Source organism: Pseudophryne corroboree, chromosome 6 (assembly GCF_028390025.1).
Source record: "Pseudophryne corroboree isolate aPseCor3 chromosome 6, aPseCor3.hap2, whole genome shotgun sequence".
Taxonomy (NCBI): Eukaryota; Metazoa; Chordata; class Amphibia; order Anura; family Myobatrachidae; genus Pseudophryne; species Pseudophryne corroboree.
In genome coordinates this window covers 683286106-683309199 of record NC_086449.1, presented here as the reverse complement: position 1 = coordinate 683309199, position 23094 = coordinate 683286106, and the positions used below count along the sequence as shown (strand labels likewise).

The 23094-nt window shown below is 48.3% G+C and overlaps 1 protein-coding gene across 2 annotated transcripts in view; it reads left to right on the top strand.

Moving 5' to 3' along the window:
* Positions 1-23094, top strand: part of ETF1 (eukaryotic translation termination factor 1) — a 311645-nt gene that overhangs the window by 26014 nt on the left and 262537 nt on the right. For both annotated transcript variants that reach the window (XM_063928292.1, XM_063928293.1), the window contains one exon: positions 19264-19403. In XM_063928292.1, the coding sequence (XP_063784362.1) occupies positions 19264-19403 (140 nt within the window). The remainder of the gene's footprint in view (positions 1-19263; positions 19404-23094) is intronic.

The window sequence follows — 23094 nt, the reverse complement described above, 5'->3', positions numbered from 1 at the left end:
AGTAAAAGGCATGCTGCACATCCAACCTCCCTTTGTGCCCCCAGTGGCACCATGGGATCTTAATGTGGTGTTGCAATTCTTGCAATCACATTGGTTTGAACCTTTGCGCAAGGTTGAGTTAAAATTCCTTACTTGGAAAGTGGTCATGTTGTTGGCCTTGGCGTCTGCAAGGCGAGTGTCTGAGTTGGCGGCTTTGTCTCACAAAAGCCCCTATTTGATTTTCCATGCTGATTGAGCGGCGTTGAGAGCTCGTCAACAATTTCTGCCAAAAGTGGTTTCATCATTTCATGTTAACCAGCCAATTGTGGTGCCAGTGGCTACTGACGCCTTGGCGGAGTCAGTCTCTCGATGTGGTCAGAGCTTTGAGGATCTATGTCGCCAGGACGGCGCAGCTTAGGAAAACAGAGGCTCTGTTTGTCCTGTGGGCTCCCAACAAGATTAGGGCTCCTGCTTCTAAGCAGACTATTGCGCGCTGGATCTGTAATACGATTCAGCAGGCTCATTCTACGGCAGGATTGCCGTTACCGAAATCGGTTAAAGCCCATTCTACTAGAAAGGTGGGCTCATCCTGGGCAGCTGCCCGAGGGGTCTCGGCATTACAGCTTTGCCGAGCTGCTACTTGGTCGGGATCAAATACCTTTGCGAAATTTTGCAAGTTTGATACCCTGGCTGAGGAGGACCTCTTGGTCAATCAGTGCTGCAGAGTCATCCGCACTCTCCCGCCCGTTCTAGAGCTTTGGTATAAACCCCATGGTTCTTGAAGCATCCTCTGGGACGTATGAGAAAAATAAGATTTTACTCACCGGTAAATCTATTTCTCGTAGTCCGTAGTGGATGCTGGGGACTCCGTAAGGACCATGGGAATAGACGGGCTCTGCAGGAGACTAAGCACTCTAAAGAAAGATTTAGTACTACCTGGTGTGCACTGGCTCCTCCCTCTATGCCCCTCCTCCAGACTTCAGTTAAGGAAACTGTGCCCGGAAGAGCAGACATTACAAGGAAAGGATTTTGGAATCCAGGGTAAGACTCATACCAGCCACACCAATCACACCGTATAACTTGTGATAACCTTACCCAGTTATCGGTATGAACAAACAACATAGCATCAACCAAAGGATGCCAATATAACATAACCCTTTATTAAGCAATAACTATATACACGTATTGCAAAAAGTCCGCACTTGGGACGGGTGCCCAGCATCCACTACGGACTACGAGAAATAGAATTACCGGTGAGTAAATACTTATTTTCTCTAACGTCCTAGTGGATGCTGGGACTCCGTAAGGACCATGGGGATTATAACAAAGCCTCCAAACGGGCGGGAGAGTGCGGATGACTGCAGCACCGAATGGGCAAACACAAGGTCCTCCTCAGCCAGGGTATCAAACTTGTAGAATCCTGCGAAAGTGTTTGAACCCGACCAAGTAGCAGCTCGGCAAAGCTGTAATGCCGAGACCCCTCGGGCAGCCGCCCAAGAAGAGCCCACCTTCCTTGTGGAGTGGGCTTTCACTGATTTTTGGATGCGGCAATCTTGCCGCAGAATGAGCCTGCTGAATCGTGTTACAGATCCAGCGCACAATAGTTTGCTTTGAAGCAGGAGCACCCAGCTTGTTGGATGCGTACAGGATAAACAGCGAGTCAGTCTTCCGGACTCCAGCCGTTCTGTTAACCTAAATCTTCAAAGCCCGGACCACGTCCAGCAACTTGGAATCCTCCAAGTCACGAGTAGCCGCAGGCACCACAATAGGTTGGTTCAAATGAAACGAAGACACAACCTTTGGTAGAAATTGCGGACGAGTCCGCAATTCTGCCCTGTCCATATGAAAAACCAGATAGGGGCTTTTACATGACAAACCGCCAATTCTGACACACGCCTAGCAGACGCTAAGGCCAACAGCATGACCACTTTCCATGTGGGATACTTTAGCTCCATGGTCTTAAGTGGCTCAAAACTGTGGGATTTCAAGAAACCCAAGACCACGTTAAGATCTCAAGGTGGCACTGGTGGCACAAAAGGGGGCTGAATATGCAGCACTCCCTTAACAAACGTCTGAACCTCAGGCAGTGAAGCCAGTTCCTTTTGAAAGAAAATGGATAGGGCCGAAATCTGGACCTTTATGGATCCTAATTTTAGGCCCATAGTCACTCCTGACTGTAGGAAGTGCAGGAATCGACCAAGCTGGAATTCCTCTGTAGGGGCTTTCCTGGCCTCACACCAAGCAACATGTTTTCGCCATATACGGTGATAATGTTTTGCTGTTACGTCTTTCCTAGCCTTTATCAGCGTAGGAATAACTTCATCCGGAATGCCCTTTTCCACTAGGATCCGGCGTTCAACGGCCATGCCGTCAAACGCAGCCGTGGTAAGTCTTGGAACAGACAGGGCCCTTGTTGTAACAGGTCCTGTCTGAGAGGCAGAGGCCATGGGTCCTCTGTGAGCATTTCTTGCAGTTCCGGGTACCAAGTCCTTCTTGGCCAATCCGGAGCAATGAATATTGTTCTCACTCCTCTTTTTCTTACAATTCTCGGCACCTTGGGTATGAGAGGAAGAGGAGGAAACACATAGACCGACTGGAACACCCATGGTATTACTAGTGCGTCCACAGCTATCGCCTGAGGGTCCCTTGACCTGGCGCAATACCTGTTTAGCTTTTTGTTGAGGCGTGACGCCATCATGTCCACCTGTGGGAGTTCCCATCGATTTGCAATCAGCGTGAAGACTTCTTGATGAAGTCCCCACTCTCCCGGGTGGAGGTCGTGTCTGCTGAGGAAGTCTGCTTCCCAGTTGTCGACCCCCGGAATGAACACTGCTGACAGTGCTTGCACGTGATTCTCCGCCCAACGAAGAATTCTGGTGGCTTCTGCCATCGCCCCCCTGCTTCTTGTGCCGCCCTGTCGGTTGACATGGGCCACTGCAGTGATGTTTTCTGACTGAATCAGCACTGGTTGGTCTCGAAGCAGATGCTCCGCTTGGCTTAGGGCGTTGTATATGGCCCTTAGTTCTAGGATATTTATGTGCAGACAAGTCTCCTGACTTGACCACAGCCCTTGGAAGTTTCTTCCTTGAGTGACTGCCCCCCATCCTCGGAGGCTTGCATCCGTGGTCACCAGGAACCAGTCCTGTATGCCGAACCTGCGGCCCTCGAGGAGGTGAGCACTCTGCAGCCACCACAGAAGAGACACTCTGGCCCTGGGGGCCAGGTTGATCAGCCGATGCATCTGAAGATGCGATCTGGACCACTTGTCCAACAGATCCCACTGAAAGATCCTGGCATGGAACCTGCCGAAGGGAATGGCTTCGTATGACGCCACCATCTTTCCAAGGACTCGCGTGCAGTGATGCACCGACACCTGTTTTGGTTTCAGGAGGTCCCTGACCAAAGTCACGAGCTCCTGAGCCTTCTCCTCTGGGAGAAAAACCTTCTTCTGGCCTGTATCCAGAATCATGCCCAGGAAGGGCAGATGCTTCGTAGGGATCAGCTGCGACTTTGGAATATTCAGAATTCAGCCGTGCTGCCGCAACACTTCCTGAGAGTGTGCTACGCTGATCAGTAACTGCTCCCTGGACCTCTCCTTTATGAGGAGATCGTCCAAGTATGGGATAATTGTAACTCCTTGCATCCGAAGGAGCACCATCATCTCCGCCATCACCTTGGTAAATATTCTCGGTGCCGTGGACAGGCCAAACGGCAGCGTCTGGAATTGGTAATGACAGTCCTGTACCACAAACCTGAGGTACTCTTGATGAGGCGGATAAATGGGGACATGCAAGTAAGCATCCTTGATGTCCAGAGACACCATGAAATCCCCCTCTTCCAGGCTTGCAATGACCGCTCTGAGCGATTTCCATTTTGAACTTGAATTTCCTCAGATAAATATTCAGGGATTTTAAATTCAAGATGAGTCTGACCGAACCGTCCGGTTTTGGTACCACAAACATAGTGGAATAGTAACCCCTTCCCTGTTGAAGGAGGGGAACCTTTACTACCACCTGCTGGAGGTATAGCTTGTGAATTGCCGCCAGCACTACCTCCCTTTCCATGGGGGAAGCTGGCAAGGCCGATTTTAGGTAACGGTGAGGGGGTGTCACTTCGAACTCCAGCTTGTATCCCTGAGACACAATTTGTATAGCCCAAGGATCCACCTGTGAGCGAACCCACTGGTGGCTGAAATTTCGGAGACGCGCCCCCACCGCTCCTGGCTCCACTTGTGGAGCCCCAGTGTCATGCGGGGGATTTAGTGGAAGCCGGGGAGGACTTTTGTTCCTGGGAACTAGCTGCATGGTGCAGCTTTTTTCCTCTACCCCTGCCTCTGGCAAGAAAGGATGCCCCTCTGACTTTCTTGCTCTTTTGCGAACGAAAGGACTGCATTTGGTAATAAGGTGCTTTCTTCGGCTGTGAGGGAACATAAGGCAAGAAATTTGACTTTCCTGCCGTAGCAGTGGAAACTAGGTCCGAGAGACCGTCCCCAAATAATTCCTCACCCTTATAAGGCAAAACCTCCATGTGTTTTTAGAGACTGCATCCCCTATCCATTGCCGAGTTCATAAGACCCTTCTGGCAGAAATGGACATTGCGTTTATTCTAGAGCCCAGCAGGCAAATGTCCCTCTGGGCATCGCGCATATATAGGACAGCGTCCTTGATATGTCCCAGGGTCAGTAGAACAGTTTCCCCGTCCAGGGTATCTATCTCCTCTGAGAGATTATCAGTCCATGCTGCTACAGCACTACACATCCAGGCCGAAGCAATAGCTGGCCTCAGAAGAGTACCAGAATGTGCATAAACAGACTTCAGGATACCTTCCTGCTTCCTATCCGCAGGATCCTTTAGGGCGCCCGTATCCTGAGACGGCAGGGCCACCCTCTTAGATAAGCGTGTCAACGCCTTGTCTACCCTAGGGGAGGATTCCCAGCGTAACCTGTCCGTTGGCGGGAAAGGATACGCCATCAGTAATCTCTTGTAAATTACTACTTTCCTATCAGGGGAATCCCACGCTTTTTCAGATAATTCATTCAATTCACGTGAAGGGGGAATATAAACCCTCTTGTCAGGGACAGGGTTTTCCTCTGATATGTGCAATATATCCTTCATTGCTATAATCATGTAGCAGATGGCTTTAGTCATTTTAGGCTGCAACTTTGCGTCATCGTCATCGACACTGGAGTCAGACTCCGTGTCGGCATCTGTGTCAACCATCTTGGATAGTGGGTGCTTGTGAGACCCTGACTGCCTCTGCATTGTAGGATCAGGCATGGGTTGAGACCCTGACTGTCCCAAGGCTACAGCTTTATCCATCCTGTTATGTAAGGAGCTTACATTATCCTTTAACACCTTCCACATATCCATCCAATCAGGTGTCGGCACCGTCGGCGGCGACACCTCATTCATCTGCACTTGTTCTGCCTCCACATATCCTGCCTCATCAAACATGTCGACACTGACGTACCGACACACCGCACACACACAGGGAATGCTCTGACTGAGGTCAGGACCCCACAAAGGCTTTTGGGGAGACAGAGAGAGTATGCCAGCACACACCCCAGCGCTATATAACCCAGGGGTTACACTGTAACTTAGTGATTACCCAGTAGCTGCTGTTTGTGAACGTTTGCACCTAAATTTATGTGCCCCCCCCCCTCTCTTTTTTTACCCTTTTTGCACCTGGATACTGCAGGGGAGAGCCTGGGGAGCGTCTTTCCAGCGGAGCTGTGAAGAGAAAATGGCGCTGGTGTGCTGAGGAAGAAGGCCCCGCCCCCTCAGCGGTGGGCTTCTGTCCCGCTTCTATATGTAAAAAATGGCGGGGGCTCGAACATATATCCAGTGCCTGACTGGATATATGTATTATTTTGCCAAAGGGTACCTTAATTGCTGCCCAGGGCGCCTCCCCCCTGCACCCTACAGTGACCGGAGTGTGCGGGTGTGCTGCGGGAGCAATGGGGCACAGCTGCAGTGCTGTGCGCTACCTTAAGTGAAGACAGGAGTCTTCTGCCGCCGATTTCGATGTCTTCATGCTTCTGCTGCTTCTGTACTTCTGGCTCTGCGAGGGGGACGGCGGCGCGGCTCCGGGAACGGACGATCAAGGTTAGGTACATGTGTTCGATCCCTCTGGAGCTAATGGTGTCCAGTAGCCTAAGAAGCGCAGCCTTGCCGCAGTTAGTAGGTTTGCTTCTCTCCCCTCAGTCCCACGTAGCAGAGTCTGTTGCCAGCAGAAGCTCTCTGAAAATAAAAAAACCTAAACTAAAATACTTTCTCTATCGTCCTAGTGGATGCTGGGGTTCCTGAAAGGACCATGGGGAATAGCGGCTCCGCAGGAGACAGGGCACAAAAAGTAAAGCTTTAGGATCAGGTGGTGTGCACTGGCTCCTCCCCCTATGACCCTCCTCCAAGCCTCAGTTAGATTTTTGTGCCCGGCCGAGAAGGGTGCAATCTAGGTGGCTCTCCTAAAGAGCTGCTTAGAAAAGTTTAGCTTAGGTTTTTTATTTTACAGTGAGTCCTGCTGGCAACAGGATCACTGCAACGAGGGACTTAGGGGAGAAGAAGTGAACTCACCTGCGTGCAGGATGGATTGGCTTCTTGGCTACTGGACATTAGCTCCAGAGGGACGATCACAGGTACAGCCTGGATGGTCACCGGAGCCTCGCCGCCGGCCCCCTTGCAGATGCTGAAACGAGAAGAGGTCCAGAATCGGCGGCAGAAGACTCCTCAGTCTTCTTAAGGTAGCGCACAGCACTGCAGCTGTGCGCCATTTTCCTCTCAGCACACTTCACACGGCAGTCACTGAGGGTGCAGGGCGCTGGGAGGGGGGCGCCCTGGGAGGCAAATGAAAACCTTTTTTGGCTAAAAATACCTCACATATAGCCTCCGGGGGCTATATGGAGATATTTAACCCCTGCCAGAATCCGTTAAGAGCGGGAGACGAGGCCGCCGAAAAAAGGGGCGGGGCCTATCTCCTCAGCACACAGCGCCATTTTCCCTCACAGAAAGGCTGGAGGGAAGGCTCCCAGGCTCTCCCCTGCACTGCACTACAGAAACAGGGTTAAAACAGAGAGGGGGGGCACTAATTTGGCGTTAGAAATATATAAAAAAGATGCTATAAGGGAAAACACTTATATAAGGTTGTCCCTATATAATTATAGCGTTTTTGGTGTGTGCTGGCAAACTCTTCCTCTGTCTCTCCAAAGGGCTAGTGGGTCCTGTCCTCTATCAGAGCATTCCCTGTGTGTGTGCTGTGTGTCGGTACGTGTGTCGACATGTATGAGGACGATGTTGGTGAGGAGGCGGAGCAATTGCCTGTAATGGTGATGTCACTCTCTAGGGAGTCGACACCGGAATGGATGGCTTATTTAGGGAATTACGTGATAATGTCAACACGCGCCAAGGTCGGTTGACGACATGAGACGGCCGACAAACAATTAGTACCGGTCCAGACGTCTCAAAAACACCGTCAGGGGTTTTAAAACGCCCGTTTACTTTAGTCGGTCGACACAGACACAGACAGGGACACTGAATCCAGTGTCGACGGTGAATAAACAAACGTATTCCTTATTAGGGCCACACGTTAAGGGCAATGAAGGAGGTGTTACATATTTCTGATACTACAAGTACCACAAAAGAGGGTATTATGTGGGATGTGAAAAAACTACCGTAGTTTTTCCTGAATCAGATAAATTAAATGAAGTGTGTGATGATGCGTGGGTTCCCCCCGATAGAAAATATGGGCGGTATACCCTTTCCCGCCAGAAGTTAGGGCGCGTTGGGAAACACCCCTTAGGGTGGATAAGGCGCTCACACGCTTATCAGAACAAGTGGCGGTACCGTCTATAGATAGGGCCGTCCTCAAGGAGCCAGCTGACAGGAGGCTGGAAAAATATCATAAAAAGTATATACACACACATACTGGTGTTATACTGCGACCAGCGATCGCCTCAGCCTGGATGTGCAGAGCTGGGGTGGCTTGGTCGGATTCCCTGACTAAAAATATTGATACCCTTGACAGGGACAGTATTTTATTGACTATAGAGCATTCAAAGGATGTATTTCTATATATGCGAGATGCACAGAGGGATATTTGCACTCTGGCATCAAGAGTAAGTGCGATGTCCATATCTGCCAGAAGATGTTTATGGACACGACAGTGGTCAGGTGATGCAGATTCCAAACGGCACAAAGGTGTATTGCCGTATAAAGGAAGAGGAGTTATTTGGGGTCGGTCCATCGGACCTGGTGGCCACGGCAACTGCTGGAAAATCCACCGTTTTTACCCTAAGTCACATCTCTGCAGAAAAAGACACCATCTTTTCAGCTTCAGTCCTTTCGTCCCTATAAGAGTCATATCTGCCCAGGGATAGAGGAAAGGGAAGAAGACTGCAGCAGGCAGCCCATTCCCAGGAACAGAAGCGTTCCACCGCTTCTGACAAGCTCTCAGCATGACGCTGAGACCGTACAGGACCCCTGGATCCTACAAGTAGTATCCCAGGGGTACAGTTTGGAATGTCGAGACGTTTCCCCTGCGCAGGCTCCTGAAGGCTGCTTTACCAAGGTCTCCCTCCGACAAGGAGGCAGTATGGGAAAAAATTCACGAGCTGTATTCCCAGCAGGTGATAATTAAATTACCCCTCCTACAACAAGAAAAGGGGTATTATTCCACACTATATTGTGGTACTGAAGCCAGAAGGCTAGGTGAGACCTATTCTAAATCTAAAAAAATTTGAACACTTACAAAGGTTCAAATCAAGATGGAGTCACTCAGAGCAGTGATAACGAACCGGGAAGAAGGGGACTATCTGGTGTCCCGAGACATCAGGGATGCTTACCTCCATGTCCCAAATTTGCCCTTATCACTAAGGGTACCTCAGGTTCGTGGTACAGAACTGTCACTATCAGTTTCAGACGCTGCCGTTTGGATTGTCTACGGCACCCCGGGTCTTTACCAAGGTAATGGCCGAAATGATGGTTCTTCTTCGAAGAAAAGGCGTCTTAATTATCCCTTACTTGGACGATCTCCTGATAAGGGCAAAGTCCAGGGAACAGTTGGAGGTCGGAGTAGCACTATCTCGGATACTGTTACAACAGCAGGGGTGGATTCTAAAGATTCCAAAATCGCAGCTGATCCCGACAACAAGTCTCCTGTGCTTAGGGATGATTCTGGACACAGTCCAGAAAAAGGTGTTTCTCCCGGAAGAGAAAGCCAGGGAGTTATCCGAGCTAGTCAGGAACCTCCTAAAATCAGTGCATCATTGCACAAGGGCCATGGTAAAAAAAATGGTGACTTCCTTCGAAGCAATTCCAGTCGGCAGATTTCATGCAAGAACTTTTCAGTGGGATCTGCTGGACAAATGGTCCGGATCGCATCTTCAGATGCATCAGCGGATAACCCTATATCCAAGGACAAGGGTGTCTCTCCTGTGGTGGTTACAGAGTGCTCATCTTCTAGAGGGCCGCAGATTCGGCATTCAGTTTTGGATGTTGGTGACCACGGAGGCCAGCCCGAGAGGCTGGGGAGCAGTCACACAAGAAAAAAATTTCCAGGGAGTGTGATCAAGTCTGGAGATTTTTCTCCACATAAATATAGCTAAGGGTAAATTTATAATGCTCTAAGCTTAGCAAGACCTCTGCTTCAAGGTCAGCCGGTATTGATCCAGTGGGATAAAACATCACGGCAGTCGCCCACGTCAATAGACAGGGCGGCACAAGAAGCAGGAGGGCAGTGGCAAAAACTGCAAGGACTTTACGCTGGGCGGAAAATCATGTGATAGCACTGTCAGCAGTGTTTCATTCCGGGAATGGAAACTGGGAAGCAGACTTCCTCAGTAGGCACGACCTCCACCCGGCAGAGTGGGAACTTCATGGGGAAGTTTTCCACATAATTGTAAACCGTTGGGAATTACCAAAGGTGGACATGATGGCGTCCCGTCTGAACAAAAAACGGGACAGGTTAAGAGGCCCTCAGGCAATAGCTGTGGACGTTCTGGTAACACCGTGGGTGTACCAGTCGGTGTATGTGTTCCATCCTCTGCTTTTCATACCTAAGGTACTGAGAATTATAAGACGTAGAGGAGTAAGAACTATACTCATGGCTCCGGATTGGCCAAGAAGGACTTGGTACCCGGAACTTCAAGAGATGCTCACAGAGGACTTATGGCCTCTGCCGCTAAGAAGGGACTTGTTTCAGCAAGTACCATGTCTGTTCCAAGACTTACCGCAGCTGCGTTTGACGGCATGGCGGTGGAACGCCGGATCCTAAGGGAAAAGGCATTCAGGAAGAGGTCATTCCTACCCTGGTCAAAGCCAGAAAGGAGGTGACCGCACAACATTATCACCACATGTGGCGAAAATATGTTGCGTGGTGTGAGGCCAGGAAGGCCCCACGAAGAAATTTCAACTCGGTCGATTCCTGCATTTCTTGCAAACAGGAGTGTCTATGGGCCTCAAATTGGGGTCCATTAAGGTTCAAATTTCGGCCCTGTCGATTTTTCTTCCAGAAAGAATTGGCTTCAGTTCCTGAAGTCCAGAAGTTTGTCAAGGGAGTATTGCATATACAACCCCCTTTTGTGCCTCCAGTGGCACTGTGGGATCTCAACGTAGTTATGGGATTCCTCAAAACACATTGGTTTAAAACCAGTCAAATCTGTGGATTTGAAGCATCTCACATGAAAAGTGAACATGCTCTTGGACCTGGCCTGGACCAGGCGAGTGTCAAATTGGTGGTTTTTTTCTCAAAAAAGCCCATATCTGTTTGTCCATTCGGACAGGGCAGAGCTGCGGACTCGTCCCCAGTTCTCTCCCTAAGGTGGTGTCAGTGTTTCACCTGAACCAGCTTATTGTGGTGTCTTGCGCCTACTAGGGACTTGGAGGACTCCAAGTTGCTAGATGTGGTCAGGGCCCTGAAAATATAGGTTCCAGGACGGCTGGAGTCAGGAAAACTGACTTGCTGTTATCCTGTATGCACCCAACAAACTGAGTGCTCTTGCTTCTAAGCAGACTATTGCTAGTTGGATGTGTAATACAATTCAGCTTGCACATTCTGTGGCAGGCCTGCCACAGCCAAAATATGTAAATGCCCATTCCACAAGGAAGGTGGGCTCATCTTGGGCGGCTGCCCGAGGGGTCTCGGCTTTACAACTTTGCCGAGCGGCTATTTAGTCAGGGGCAAACACGTTTGTAAAATCCTACAAATTTGATACCCTGGCTAAGGAGGACCTGGAGTTCTCTCATTCGGTGCTGCAGAGTCATCCGCACTCTCCCGCCCGTTTGGGAGCTTTGGTATAATCCCCATGGTCCTTTCAGGAACCCCAGCATCCACTAGGACGATAGAGAAAATAAGAATTTACTTACCGATAATTCTATTTCTCGGAGTCCGTAGTGGATGCTGGGCGCCCATCCCAAGTGCGGATTATCTGCATTACTTGTACATAGTTACAAAAATCGGGTTATTATTGTTGTGAGCCATCTTTTCAGAGGCTCCGCTGTTATCATACTGTTAACTGGGTTCAGATCACAGGTTGTACAGTGTGATTGGTGTGGCTGGTATGAGTCTTACCCGGGATTCATAAATCCTTCCTTATTGTGTACGCTCGTCCGGGCACAGTATCTAACTGAGGCTTGGAGGAGGGTCATAGGGGGAGGAGCCAGTGCACACCACCTGATCCTAAAGCTTTACTTTTTGTGCCCTGTCTCCTGCGGAGCCGCTATTCCCCATGGTCCTTTCAGGAACCCCAGCATCCACTACGGACTCCGAGAAATAGAATTATCGGTAAGTAAATTCTTATTTTCTTCTTAGCAAGCTCAGGAGAGCCCACTAAAAGCACCCAGCTCTGGCCGGGCACAGATTCTAACTGAGGTCTGGAGGAGGGGCATAGAGGGAGGAGCCAGTGCACACCAGATATAGTACCTAATCTTTCTTTTAAGAGTGCCCAGTCTCCTGCGGAGCCTGTCTATTCCCATGGTCCTTACGGAGTACCCAGCATCCACTAGGACGTTAGAGAAATAGGATTTCTCTGACGCCCTGGGCTGCAATAAGTATACCTTTGGCAAAATTGCACATAATACAGTGTATAACACTCTATATGTGCCTAATCCCCCGCCATTAACTTTATTAAAGCGGGAGAAGCCCGCCGCGGAGGGCGCGGGGCTATCTCCCTCAGCACACCAGCGCCATTTTCTCTTCACAGCTCCGCTGGAAGGACGCTCCCCAGGCTCTCCCCTGCAGTATACACTACAAGAAGGGTAAAAAAGAGAGGGGGGGCACATAAATTTAGGCGCAATATTGTGTATAATAGCAGCTATTGGGAAAAATCACTCAGTACAGTGTTAATCCCTGTGTTATATAGCGCTGTGGTGTGTGCTGGCATACTCTCTCTGTCTCCCCAAAGGACTTTGTGGGGTCCTGTCCTCAGTCAGAGCATTCCCTGTGTGTGTGCGCTGTGTCGGTACGGCTGTGTCGACATGTTTGATGAGGAGGTTTACGTGGAGGCGGAGCAGGAGCCGATAAGTGTGATGTCGCCCCCTGCGGGGCCGACACCAGAGTGGGTGGATATGTGGAAGGTAATAACCGACAGTGTCAACTCCTTGCATAAAAGGTTCGATGACGTAACAGCTTTGGGACAGCCGGCTTCTCAGCCCGCGCCTGCCCAGGCGTCTCAGAGGCCATCAGGGGCTCAAAAACGCCCGCTACCTCAGATGGCAGACATAGATGTCGACACGGAGTCTGACTCCAGTGTAGACGAGGATGAGACAAATGTACAGTCCACAAGGGCCATCCGGTACATGATTACGGCAATGAAAAATGTGTTGCACATTTCTGATATTAACCCGGTTACCACAAAAAAGGGGTATTATGTTTGGGGAGAAAAAGCAGCCAGTGACACTTCCCCAATCTGATGAGTTAAATGAATTGTGTGAAGAAGCGTGGTGTTCCCCAGATAAGAAATTAGTGATTTCTAAGAGGTTACTGATGGCGTACCCTTTCCCGCCAACGGACAGGTTACATTGGGAAACATCCCCTAGGGTCGACAAAGCGCTCGCACGCTTATCAAAAAAGGTGGCACTGCCGTCTCAGGATACGGCCGCCTTAAAGGAGCCTGCAGATAGAAAGCAGGAGGCTATCCTGAAGTCTGTGTATACACACTCAGGTACTATACTAAGACCTGCAATTGCTTCAGCATGGATGTGCTGCAGCAGCTTGGTCCGATACCCTGTCAGATAACATCGATTCCCTCGACAGGGATACTATTTTGCTAACCATAGAGCATATAAAAGACGTCGTCTTATATATGAGGGATGCACAGAGGGACATTTGCCGGCTGGCATCTAGAATTAATGCAATGTCCATTTCTGCCAGGAGAGTATTATGGGCTCAGCAGTGGACAGGTGATGCTGATTCTAAAAGGCACATGGAGGTTTTGCCTTACAAGGGTGAGGAATTGTTTGGGGACGGTCTCTCGGACCTCGTATCCACAGCAACAGCTGGGAAGTCGACTTTTTTACCTCCGGTTCCCTCACAGCCACAGAAAGCACCGTATTATCAGGTACAGTCCTTTCGGCCTCAGAAAGGCAAGCGGGCCAGAGGCAGGGGTAGAGGGAAAAAGCTGCACCAGACAGCCAGTTCCCAGGAACAAAAATCCTCCCCTGCTTCCTCTAAGTCCACCGCATGACGCTGGGGCTCCACAGGTGGAGCCAGGTGCGGTGGGGGCGCGTCTCTGGAACTTCAGCGACCAGTGGGTTCGCTCACAGGTGGCTCTCTGGGTTCTACAGGTGGTATCTCAGGGATACAAGCTGGAGTTCGAGGCGACTCCCCCTCGCCGTTACCTCAAATCAGCCTTGCCAGCTGCTCCCAGAGAAAGGGAGGTAGTACTGGCGGCAATTCACAAGCTGTACCTTCAGCAGGTGATAATCAAGGTACCCCTCCTTCAACAGGGACGGGGTTACTATTCCACAATGTTTGTGGTACCGAAACCAGACTGTTCGGTGAGACCCATTCTAAATTTGAAATCCTTGAACACTTATATAAGGAAGCTCAAGTTCAAAATGGAATCGCTCAGGGCGGTTATTGCAAGCCTGCAAGAGGGGGATTTTATGGTGTCGCTGGACATCAAGGATGCTTACCTACATGTCCCCATTCACCCACCTCACCAGGAGTACCTCAGGTTTGTGGTACAGGACTGTCATTACCAATTCCAGACGTTGCCGTTTGGTCTGTCCACGGCACCGAGGGTATTTACCAAGGTAATGGTCGAAATGATGATACTCCTTCGAAAGAAGGAAGTTTTAATTATCCCGTACTTGGACGATCTCTTTATAAAGGTGAGGTCCAAGGAGCAGTTGTTGGTCAGCGTAGCACTATCTCGGGAAGTGCTACAACAGCACGGCTAGATTCTGAATATCCCAAAGTCGCAGCTGATCCCTACGACACGTTTGCTGTTCTTGGGCATGATTCTGGACACAGAACAGAGGAAGGTGTGTCTCCCGGAGGAAAAGGCCCAGGAATTATCCTCTCTGGTCAGGGACCTCCTGAAACCAAAACAGGTGTCGGTGCATCACTGCACGCGAGTCCTGGGAAAGATGGTAGCTTCTTACGAAGCAATTCCCTTCGGCAGGTTCCATGCAAGGATCTTTCAGTGGGATCTGTTAGACAAGTGGTCCGGATCGCATCTTCAGATGCATCGGTTGATTGCCCTGTCCCCGATTTTCAGGGTGTCTCTGCTGTGGTGGCTGCAGAGTGCTCATCTTCTTGAGGGCCACAGATTCGGCATACAGGACTGGGTCCTGGTGACCACGGATGCAAGCCTCCGTGGTTGGGGGGCAGTCACTCAGGGAAGAAACTTCCAAGTACAGTGGTCGAGTCAGGAGACTTCCCTACACATAAATATTCTGGAGCTAAGGGCCATTTACAATGCCCTGAGCCAAGCAGAACCCCTGCTTCAAAACCAACCGGTTCTGATTCAGTCAGACAACATCACGGCGGTCGCCCATGTAAACCGACAGGGCGGCACAAGAAGCAGGATGGCAATGGCAGAAGCCACAAAGATTCTTCGATGGGCGGAGAATCACGTTCTAGCACTGTCAGCAGTGTTCATTCCGGGAGTGGACAACTGGAAAGCAGACTTCCTCAGCAGGCACGACCTCCACCCGGGAGAGTGGGGACTTCATCCAGAAGTCTTCAAGCTTATTGTAAATCGTTGGGAAAGGCCACAGGTGGACATGATGGCGTCCCACGTAAACAAAAAGCTAAAAAGATATTGCGCCAGGTCAAGGCACCCTCAGGCGATTGCTGTGGACGCTCTAATGACACCGTGGGTGTACCAGTCGGTTTATGTGTTTCTTCCTCTCATACCCAAGGTACTGAGGATAATAAGAAAGAGAGGAGTAAGAACTATACTAATCGTTCCGGATTGGCCAAGAAGAACTTGGTACCCAGAACTACAAGAAATGATATCAGAGGACCCATGGCCTTTGCCGCTCCGACAGAACCTGCTACAGCAGGGGCCCTGTCTGTTCCAAGACTTACCGTGGCTGCGTTTGACGGCATGGCGGTTGAACGCCGGATCCTAAGGGAAAAGGGCATTCCTGAAGAAGTCATTCCTACCCTGATAAAGGCTAGGAAGGATGTGACCGCAAAACATCATCACTGCATATGGCGAAAATATGTTGCTTGGTGTGAGGCCAGGAAGGCCCAAACAGAGGAATTTCAGCTGGATCGATTTCTGCACTTCCTACAGTCAGGAGTGACTATGGGCCTAAAATTGGGATCCATTAAAGTCCAGATTTCGGCCCTATCTATTTTCTTTCAGAAAGAACTGGCTTCACTGCCTGAAGTTCAGACGTTTGTTAAGGGATTGCTGCATATTCGGCCCCCTTTTGTGCCTCCAGTGGCACCTTGGGATCTCAACGTTCTGTTGGATTTCCTAAAATCAAATTATTTTGAGCCACTTAAGACCGTGGAGCTAAAATATCTCACGTGGAAGGTGGTCATGCTGTTGGCTTTGGCCAGGCGTGTGTCAGAATTGGCGGCTTTGTCGTGTAAAAGGCCATAACTGATTTTCCATATGGATAGGGCAGAATTGAGGACTCGTCCTCAATTTCTTCCAAAGGTGGTATCAGCGTTTCATTTGAACCAACCTATTGTGGTGCCTGCGGCTACTCGGGACTTGGAGGGTTCCAAGTTGCTGGATGTAGTCCGGGCCCTGAAAATCTGTTTCCAGGACGGCTAGAGTCAGAATAACTGACTCGCTGTTTATCCTGCATGCCCCCAACAAGCTGGGTGCTCCTGCTTCAAAGCAGACTATTGCTCGCTGGATCTGTAGCACGATTCAGCTTGCACATTCTGTGGCTGGACTGCCGCATCCTAAATCAGTGAAAGCCCATTCCACACGGAAGGTGGGCTCTTCTTGGGCGGCTGCCCGAGGGGTCTCGGCATTACAACTTTGCCGAGCTGCTACTTGGTCGGGTTCAAACACTTTTGCAAAATTCTACAAGTTTGATACCCTGGCTGAGGAGTACCTTGAGTTTGCTCATTCGGTGCTGCAGAGTCATCCGCACTCTCCCGCCCGTTTGGGAGCTTTGGTATAATCCCCATGGTCCTTAGAGTCCCCAGCATCCACTAGGACGTCCGAGAAAATAAGAATTTACTCACCGTTAATTCTATTTCTCGTAGTCCGTAGTGGATGCTGGGAGCCAGTCCCAAGTGCGGACTCTCTGCAATACATGTATATAGTTATTGCTTAACTAAAGGGTTATTGTTATGAGCCATCTGTTGAATGAGTCTCATTATTGTTCATACTGTTAACTGGGTATAGTTATCGCAAGTTGTACGGTGTGGCTGGTATGAGTCTTACCCTGGATTCCAAATCCTTTCCTAGTAATGTCAGCTCTTCCGGGCACAGTTTCCCTAACTGAGGTCTGGAGGAGGGGCATAGAGGGAGGAGCCAGTGCACACCAGATATAGTACCTAATCTTTCTTTTAAGAGTGCCCAGTCTCCTGCGGAGCCCGTCTATTCCCCATGGTCCTTACGGAGTACCCAGCATCCACTACAGACTACGAAAAATAGAATTACCGGTGAGTAAATTCTTATTTTTAATACCTACTAGTAAATCCTTTTCTTAGACCGTAGAGGATGCTGGGCGCCCGTCCCAGTGCGGGCTGTATCTGCAGTTTGGTTATTGTTGCGCTCATGTTGCGTTGAGTTAAGTCAACTCTGTGACTGCTGTTGGTCATGCCGTTGCATGCGTTGTTGTTTAATGCCATGTTGTACGGCGTGTTGGTGGTGTGAGCTGGTCTGTAACTCACCTTAGTTTAAATTATTCATTAAATCCTTTTCTTCGAAATGTCAGTCTCCCTGGGCACAGTTACTATAATTGGAGTCTGGAGGAGGGGCATAGAGGTAGGAGCCAGTTCACACCCATTCAAAGTCTTAGTGTGCCCATGTCTCCTGCGGATCCAGTCTATACCCCATGGTTCTTGAAGCATCCCCCAGCATCCTCTATGGAGTAAGAAAAAAGGATTTACCGGTAGGTATTAATCCTATTTATTTTTAAATGTGGTGGGAGGGCACTATATGCCCTCTGGCCCCCCATAATGACATCTGCAATAGAGTGGGTACCCATGTTTGAAAAGAGGGAATCCCCACTTTAAAATAAGGCTTATAGCTATTGAATATATAAATTCTTCTGGAGGGAAAAAATAAAACAAGGTGGTATGTTGGGACTGCATAAAGATATCATTGATATTGGATTGTGACAATGCAAATTTTTAAAAATGACCTCTACACAAGGATAAGAACACCCAGCAGCAAAGGGGTTAAATGTTCTAAAAGCATCCATAATGAGCATGTAGGGAGATTTTCTAGAAAGTGAACAGAGTCCTGTGCATCACACGCTTTTAAGTTTCCCTTTAAAGTAGTCTGTTAAGTAATTTTTATATGAAAACGTAATTATTAGCAATGCATTACCCTGTAACTTAAGAGCCACTAAAATCTTGGTATTTTGGAGAAGTATTTAGTTTGAATTTGTGTAGCTGTCCTGTGCATCAGAGAATTGCCTTGTAACATTATGCCTGAGGATTAAATCCATTGTTAACCTCTTCACCAAATGTAACTTTTGATCCTTCATCTTTTAAGGTAGGTGGATTTGGTCTTTACAGCCATGATGCCAGCTTTTGTGGCGCATAGCAATAATTCCTGACTGCACAACTGGAGCCGGCTATTAATGATATGGATAGTTACTAGGCCATGTATAATTTTTATACTGTACGTGTATATCCACTCTAACACCCAGCTTGGCTCTCAAGAGTAACACAAATACATTAACTTAACTGTTTGCCTGCTTTATTGCTAGCATGTTGACTGTATTACAGCAAACAGTTGGCTCTGTTTACAGCAAATAGGTGCTGTAAACTTGAAAGTATTTTTGACCTAATTCACTAAGATCTACTGTTGGGTTTGACAATTTTTAATAGAATAGGAAAACGAGATAAATGGAGTATGTAAGAAAAACCTCATTCTTTTTGTACTTTTCTATGTAAGTAGGTTACACTTTTCAACATGAATGGGAGAAATATGGGAGCGCAATAGTTTCTCACTTTTTTTTTTTTTTTTTTTTATGTTAAACTATGTGGGTGATTCAATTAGGTGTGCGTTTCCTTGAACATTCATATCTTGTGTAGTGTGTTTCAGACCTTTTCAGTTGCGATGTGCTATAAACATCACACCATAAAATAACATCCATAACTGCAGGAGGATTAAGAGATTCATGTGTTAGGGAGTTATGGTCATTCATTGCTCCTAGGGTTTTGAGGGGGTTACTATTAGTGCCTGAATTTTGTTGGGGGGGAGGGTGCAATTTAATAGGGACCTGCAATCACTAAGGTGGTAGGGGCATAACCACTGGGGGTTGGGAGTTAAAGCCGCTGGTGGTTTTCTTGTTGCTTGGTAATCTATTGCCACTGGGTGGGGAATCAGTGTTAATGTTTCACCGAGGGACTTATTGAAACTGGGGGGATACCAGACCTAACCCCCCCTCAGGTTTTTTTTTTCCACTCAGACACTTAAATATGATATAAATGTTTTACTCAGCATAAACAATTAGTTTAAAAAAAAAAATTTTACGTAAGGTTACAGCACTTTTTTTTTTTTGGGGGGGGGGGGGACAAATGAAGGACCAGTGACCAAATGAATACTTGGGTGGGGGTGTGTAATTTTTTTTTTTTATTATATAGGTGGTGTGAAGTATTAAAGCATTCTTGTATTTGCTTTTTGTTTTTTTGCAGTACCTCCAAATGGTCTAGTTGTTTACTGTGGAACAATTGTAACAGAAGAGGGAAAGGAAAAGAAAGTTAACATTGACTTTGAACCTTTCAAACCAATCAACACATCTTTGTACTTATGTGACAACAAATTTCATACTGAGGTATGGCATGCAGTTTTTATTTTCAGCAGCTTGTATGTGGTATATACAAATCCATGAACTATAGCCTATAAAGTTGTCTCAAGAAGCACATAGAACACAACAATTAAGATCACTGAGAATTATGAGTAATACAGCTTTTGGGTCCAGCTGCACATTTTCTTTGCTGGTTAATGTTAGTGAATATATTATCATAGATGGTCTCCCTGGCCATACTGAAAACCACTCAAACACTGCTTTAGGGATAGTGCTTCCTTCCCAAAAGCAGCTTGCTTTTCCTTTCACTTTCTTTCTGTCGCAGACCACTCTTGTCGTAGAAGATCATTGTTCTTCGGTGGCCTCTTTTGAGCTGTAAGTAGAATGTGAAGGAAGTGAACAAGCAGTCTTCTGTGTGCAGTGCTGCTTATATAAGGTTCTGTGCCCTGAAATTTCACAACCAGACATATAGCGAGGAATTCAAATGTTATCGCACCCCTAGTCTCCTGTCTAAAGTGATACTTCAGCTGAACCTGTGCCCATTGGCAGCAACATTAGTGTAGTTAAAGTCCCCCAGAAAACGGATGGCCACATAAAGTTCAAATAACTCTCCATGCAAGTGACAGTTGTAATAAGTTTTGGGCCTCTAACTACCCACAGAATACATACAATATACCAGCTGTCGGAATGCCGGCTGTCAGTATCCCGACAGCGGCATCCCGGCAGCGAGTACCCTCACGGCCTTGCTGTGCTAGCCACGCTTCAGGTCCTGTGGCGTGCTTTGCTTGCCACAGGTTACATTCCCACTTAAGTGGTACCAATCACCTGAGTGGAAATATGGGGCGTTGGTCGGGATTCTGACCTCTGCCATTTAGCCGCCTGTTGGGATCATGAACACCAGGATCCTGAGAGGCGGTATATTAACGGCATACCTAACCACCACTGGTCATATAGAGCAATAGAAAATCCTCTGTATAATCATTCCTTTATTAAAAAATGGTAGGCTGAGAATGGACCACATACTAACTGGGAACTTGCCTATAGAAAAATTATACTTCAGAATTCCTTTTCTTTGAAATACTTCATGCAGCCCTTTCTATGGGTTATATTCTTTCAAGCTAGACAGGTTTTTATAGGATCCGCCCACTTTGGGTATATAGTTGCACTCATCCCCCTTCCTTCCTGTCTTTTGACTGTCTCCATATAAGAGATCCTAGAAAAAATTAACGTTAAAATTAAAATTAAATTAATTTAAAAATTAAATAAAATAAAAAACTCATGGGCTGCCATTATGTATTTTAAGGAAAAGGAATTATAGATAATTCAGTTTTCTTCATCCTACTTCATGGCAGTCCTTACTATGGGATATACCAAAACCTAAAATATGGGAGGGACAAAAATTAATCATGAAGTAGCAGTCATGCTTCAATAAATGTATTTATGCCTAGACCTGTCCAGTGATTGCAAAATATGCGGTGCCACAGGCAGCAAGGAACTCTTTAAAAAAAAAAAAAAAAAAAGTGACTGGGTCCTGCAGGATGCTCTGTGAGTCAGTCCTGTGTATGCCTCGGCCAATACTGAGTAATGCTATTGGTTGAGGCACACACAGGACTCTGATACACAGTGCGTTCTGCAGGATCCAGTCATTCTTCAGTGTCCGTCTTCCATATCAATCACAACCGGCACATACCCCATCGGAGCCCTCCGTGCAGCGCATAGGCTGTCCATCATATCAGGGCAATAACCCGGCGCCAGATTGGTCAGGTCGTTGGTTGACCCTGCAGTAGCAGACATGGAGTGGTATTTGTGGTGCGCTGTGCAGGGCACGGTGTGGCTGTCATCAACCGGCCCTTCATTGTTTACAAACTCTGCATGCTGCAGTACTTTTCCAGGATCAGAGTAACATTGATTTTCTCTATCGTCCTAGTGGATGCTGGGGTTCCTGAAAGGACCATGGGGAATAGCGGCTCCGCAGGAGACAGGGCACAAAAAGTAAAGCTTTTCCAGATCAGGTGGTGTGTACTGGCTCTTCCCCCTATGACCCTCCTCCAGACTCCAGTTAGATTTTTGTGCCCGGCCGAGAAGGGTGCAATCTAGGTGGCTCTCCTAAAGAGCTGCTTAGAAAAAGTTTAGCTAGGTTTTTTATTTTACAGTGATTCCTGCTGGCAACAGGATCACTGCAGCGAGGGACTGAGGGGAGAAGGAGTCAACTCACCTGCGTGCAGGATGGATTGGCTTCTTGGCTACTGGACATCAAGCTCCAGAGGGACGATCACAGGTACAGCCTGGATGGTCACCGGAGCCGCGCCGCCGGCCCCCTTGCAGATGCTGAAGTCAGAAGAGGTCCAGAATCGGCGGCTGAAGACTCCTGCAGTCTTCTAAAGGTAGCGCACAGCACTGCAGCTGTGCGCCATTTTCCTCTCAGCACACTTCACACGGCAGTCACTGAGGGTGCAGGGCGCTGGGAGGGGGGCGCCCTGGGAGGCAAATGTAACCTATATAAAGGCTAAAAATACCTCACATATAGCCCCCAGAGGCTATATGGAGATATTTAACCCCTGCCTGATTTCTCTAAATAGCGGGAGACGAGCCCGCCAGAAAAGGGGCGGGGCCTATCTCCTCAGCACACGGCGCCATTTCCTCTCACAGCTCCGCTGGTCAGGACGGCTCCCAAGTCTCTCCCCTGCACTGCACTACAGAAACAGGGTAAAACAGAGAGGGGGGGCAAATTTATGGCGATATTTTGATATAACAAAGCAGCTATAAGGGAGCACTTATTATAAGGCTTTCCCTGATATATATATATAGCGCTTTTGGTGTGTGCTGGCAAACTCTCCCTCTGTCTCCCCAAAGGGCTAGTGGGTCCTGTCTTCGTTAGGAGCATTCCCTGTGTGTCTGCTGTGTGTCGGTACGTGTGTGTCGACATGTATGAGGACGATATTGGCGTGGAGGCAGAGCAATTGCCAAATATGAGGATGTCACCCCCTAGGGAGTCGACACCAGAATGGATGCCTTTATTTATGGAACTACGGGATAGTGTCAACACGCTAAAGCAGTCGTTTGACGACATGAGACGGCCGGACAATCAATTAGTGCCTGTCCAGGCGACTCAAACACCGTCAGGGGCTGTGAAACGCCCTTTGCCTCAGTCGGTCGACACAGACCCAGACACAGGCGATGACTCCAGTGGTGACGGAAACGAATCAACCGTATTTTCCAGTAGGGCCACACGTTATATGATTTTGGCAATGAAGGAGGCGTTACATTTAGCTGATACTACAGGTACCACTAAACAGGGTATTATGTGGGGTGTGAAAAAACTACCTATAGTTTTTCCTGAATCAGAAGAACTAAATGACGTGTGTAATGAAGCGTGGGTTGCCCCTGATAAAAAGCTGATAATTTCAAAGAAATTACTGGCATTATACCCTTTCCCGCCAGAGGTTAGGGAGCGCTGGGAAACACCTCCTAGGGTGGACAAGGCGCTAACACGCTTATCTAAACAAGTGGCGTTACCCTCTCCTGAGACGGCCGCACTTAAAGATCCATCAGATAGGAGGATGGAAAATATCCAAAAAAGTATATACACACATGCAGGTGTTATACTACGACCAGCTATAGCGACTGCCTGGATGTGCAGTGCTGGGGTAGTTTGGTCAGAGTCCCTGATTGAAAATATTGATACCCTGGACAGGGACAATATTTTACTGTCGTTAGA